The sequence below is a fragment of the Perkinsus marinus genome (genome assembly GCF_000006405.1).
Source record: "Perkinsus marinus ATCC 50983 genomic scaffold scf_1104296930268, whole genome shotgun sequence".
NCBI classification, from domain to species: Eukaryota; Perkinsozoa; order Perkinsida; family Perkinsidae; genus Perkinsus; species Perkinsus marinus.
The window spans coordinates 1-3,781 of NW_003216173.1; the positions used below are offsets into that span (position 1 = coordinate 1).

General features: G+C 49.3%; 1 protein-coding gene across 1 annotated transcript; it reads right to left on the bottom strand.

Moving 5' to 3' along the window:
- Nucleotides 1-887: 887 nt before the first annotated feature.
- Nucleotides 888-2,871, bottom strand: Pmar_PMAR018424 (hypothetical protein). Its single transcript, XM_002787118.1, has one exon. The coding sequence runs from the start codon at nt 2,827-2,829 to the stop codon at nt 1,159-1,161; it is 1,671 nt and encodes a 556-aa protein (XP_002787164.1). The 5' UTR covers nt 2,830-2,871; the 3' UTR covers nt 888-1,158.
- Between the last annotated feature and the right edge of the window lie 910 nt (nt 2,872-3,781).

Below are 3,781 nucleotides of genomic sequence, written 5' to 3' on the forward strand. Positions count from 1 at the left end.
GGTCACTGAACAACTTTTGAAGGAGCGACGGACAGTCCCAACGCCTTTTGGATGAGGTTACTAGTTCACCACAGAAGAGACACTGAATGTTGGTGTTCCCTCCTGCTGAAGGTACGTCAGCTTAGGCTCGATAAAAGAGACCTTGAGGTGGCTCTGCGCGGTACGACCGAGCCGATCACAGGCGGAGTGTGCCGCCCTGTAATCTACTCTTCATCCTCCTCTCGACATGTACTGTACCAGGCACCAGTCGGGCACAGTAACAGTCTATCTGGAACAAGACCGGTGGCTGGTCGCAGTGGATTGGTGAGCGAATCGCACCAGCATACCTTAATTAGATGGTAGGCACTCCCGACATCGGTGAGGTCTATTCGTACGACTGACGCGTCGATGACAACGACTCCATCCCGCCATCAGGATGACTCTGGTGTTGTCGACTCGGAAAGATGTACTCCAGTAGCTCACCGTCTCTTCCATGAACATATTGTGTGGTCAGTGGCGCCGATCCCCCACGCCCTTCATAAGGCAGCCTCGATATCTGTCTCGACCACTCGGCCACTACTCCCGCCCAACCTTGGCAGTCCAAACCCTTCGGCACTCTTCCATCACCCCAGCTGTTATCCAAAACGGGATGTTGCTTGATGTGTCGTATTCAGATCATGCTCTTCACTACCCGATCGATGCTCACTGTATGCTATCGTAAGGCCGTATCGGCTCATTACCCTTTAGTTTCGGAGTGTTCGCTTCGCGAAACAGCGGCTATGCAAAACAGTTGACCAACTCCATACCTTTCACTGATGAACTCAACATACTTTCACACTGTTGCCGTGATTTGGCAACCGTCAGATCCGTGAATGACATCGATCACAAAAGCCGTATGTACAATTATGAAGGCGGCAGAATAAAACATAACCATTACACAGAGAACTGAAAACCACCATCACACAGGTACGACATTTCATGACATTGAGATTATGTCGAACCATATTGTGGTCACCAAAATCGCTACTAAATTTTAAGCGATACGCCTTCACTGAGTCAAAAGAAAGTAAAGTATGAGATATGGATATTTACACTGTGATAGGGAGGGACTGCACGGCCCGATATCAACCTTGGGTTTGATCCCGGTAAGGTTGGACAATCTACAGTATCAGAATGTACTTAGAAGGTTACGGGACCGGCGTGCCAGATCTCCCAACGATCGTTCCAAGATTTACTCCAGAAGAAGACGTCCACCCAGGCGTTGAAGTTGACACCAGAGACAAACTCCCATTTGTTAGCCAAGTGGTCCACGGTCTGGCCCTTGATATCAATGGACACATCAGCACCAGCAATGTGCAAAGAGACGCTGGTTCCGATGCTGCCATAGGCAGTAATCTCGTTCTTGGGTTTAGCAGTGACGCTTAATTTAGCTGTAATAGCCCAATTGATAATGCTACCAGCGACTGGCACATTAACGTTGAAACTAACCTTCAGCTCGACCGAGCCAGAGAACGTGCGCTTGTCGGGCTGCAACAGGTTTTCGCCTGATGCCTTACCAGTGATACACACGTTTATAGAGAGACTGAAGCCATCGCCGAGTTGAAAGACGACGGCACAGCCACCAGCCTCAAAGGAGAGGTCGAGAACTGCAGAACCATCGGTGTCCTTGAGGCTTACACCCAACTTCAAATGAGCAGTTATATCCGGATTGGTAACATCAACGAAAGTCATACCAGCCGCGATCGTAATTGATGGGTCTGTGGTGGCATCGATCTCGACGAAGAGGCAGTATTTGCCAGGAATCTGTTTGCCTTCCTTGTCCTTGCAGCTGCTGGGGAATTCGAACTTATGGAGCTGAACGAGATTCCTCTTGGTATTGACCCGGAAAAAGGAATCAGCAGCAGAGCCCTTCTCAATAGTGAAGTATTGGATCCCCTTGAAACCGGTGGTACCCAGTCTAAGACTGCGATGCTTCGGCATCCAGTCGTAGTCGTTACCGTCCTCAAAGAAAGCACGAGCTTTCTCAGGGATATAGTCGACGTTGAGGTAACCGGCATCAACGAATGGAGCATGTACATCACCAGTCGAGAGCACACGAGAGGAGTCAACATTGTAAGTCGATAACATCTCGTTGGTGGCCTCATGAACACCAGCCTTCTCACCAAGATCTTTCCATTGATGAATGGTAGTCTCTTGGAAGACTTTGCCGTTCTTATATGTGTTGATGGCTAATAGTTTATGGGGCTTGTTAGCAGACTCGTCAGTATAGAGGACCCAGACGTTGGGCTGGAGACCAGTCTGGTAAATGGCGGTGTAGTTGGTGCCATCCTTTGAGTCCACTCCTTCAGGGCCATGATAAGACCACTTGGTATACGAGCCACCGTCGAGTGATTCGATGCCCTCCTTGGTCCACCCATTCTCCTCAAGGCTCTGGGTGTTCTGTATCGCCGCAGTGAGCATGCGATGAGAAGGACGAGTCTCCTCGAGGACAGTACGGGCTGTATTCATGAATATTTGATCGACCTTGCGCATCTCAGGGGTCTCCACATACATCATATACTGATAGGGGTGGTTGGGGGAGGCCTCGACTGTAACCTGACCCTCCTCAGAGACGATAACATCTTGCCTCGTAGTTAGGCTACCATCTTCCATGCCGGGAAGAGTGAGGCCATAAGTCTCTCTAGCCATGGACTTGCCGCAAGGTGCGGGGTTACCGTCCGCGTCAAGGAGGTCCTTGTTACAGTACTTGGTGGTGGTAGCCGTGAAACGGGCATTGCTTGCCTTGAGGGCATCGACGCCGTAGTTTATCCCTATGAAGGGGATGAGGAAAACGAACATAATGTGGATCATTTACAGGGAAAGTTCTTAGGAACAGAGATTAAAGTTAAAGCTGAAGACAGTCTTCTGTAATTCCTAATCAGGGAGGACCAGTGGCCCTGGGCTACTTGTACTCAATCAGAGTGATCCAATAGGGCTGTTGACTCCTGGCATAGCGATAAGTGGCATGTTCCACTAATGTATGGAGCTCTGTGTGTCTGCGTGCAACGCATAAGAGCATTTAGCTAATGGAGACTGTCCCTTGGGGACACGATCTAATTACAATTAAAAGGAAAAGAATGGAACATTTCCAACTCCCTACGCTATGTAAGAAGGAAGAAGATTGTGCTCACACAGGGATATTCCAAGTGATGTGCCCTAGAGAAGTATGGAGCCCAGCTGCAGGAGATACCTCAGATTTCGGCATTGTGGGGGTTATCTTTGTGTATGTGTGAAAAGGCCTATCCACGTTTTAAGGCACAATCTTAAACGGTTTAAATTGGATTCGTGCCATCAAAGTGCCATGGATGCCACCGAACCGCCGACTCGCTGCTGTTTCTTTCTTGTTATCTGCCCCTCTTTTGCACTGGATCCCAAAAACCGCGCATTACTGATGTTAAAGGTGTATTCACGTAAACTGCAATACTCCGGGCTCACTCTGCCGTGATCCCCTCTCTCCGCTGTCACTCCTCGAAAACTTTTATATCCAGGCTTAACCAAAGAACGATCATTTGCGAGGGAGACTTCAAACACAGTGTAGCGTCGGCTGACCCAAACCCCGGAATAACTGGTGGCAACTCAACCCCTCCGCCCCTTGATGATGAGGTCTCTAATTGGTTGTGTGAGTTGGGCATCAGAAGATGGGAAATGAGAGGCTACACAGAAAAATGTAGGGTCATAACCCGTAACGACGCCGAAAAGACTTAGCAATTAACGCCTCATGGGAAAGGGAGCAATGAGCGTGGCTGATCGTGCACGTGTCACA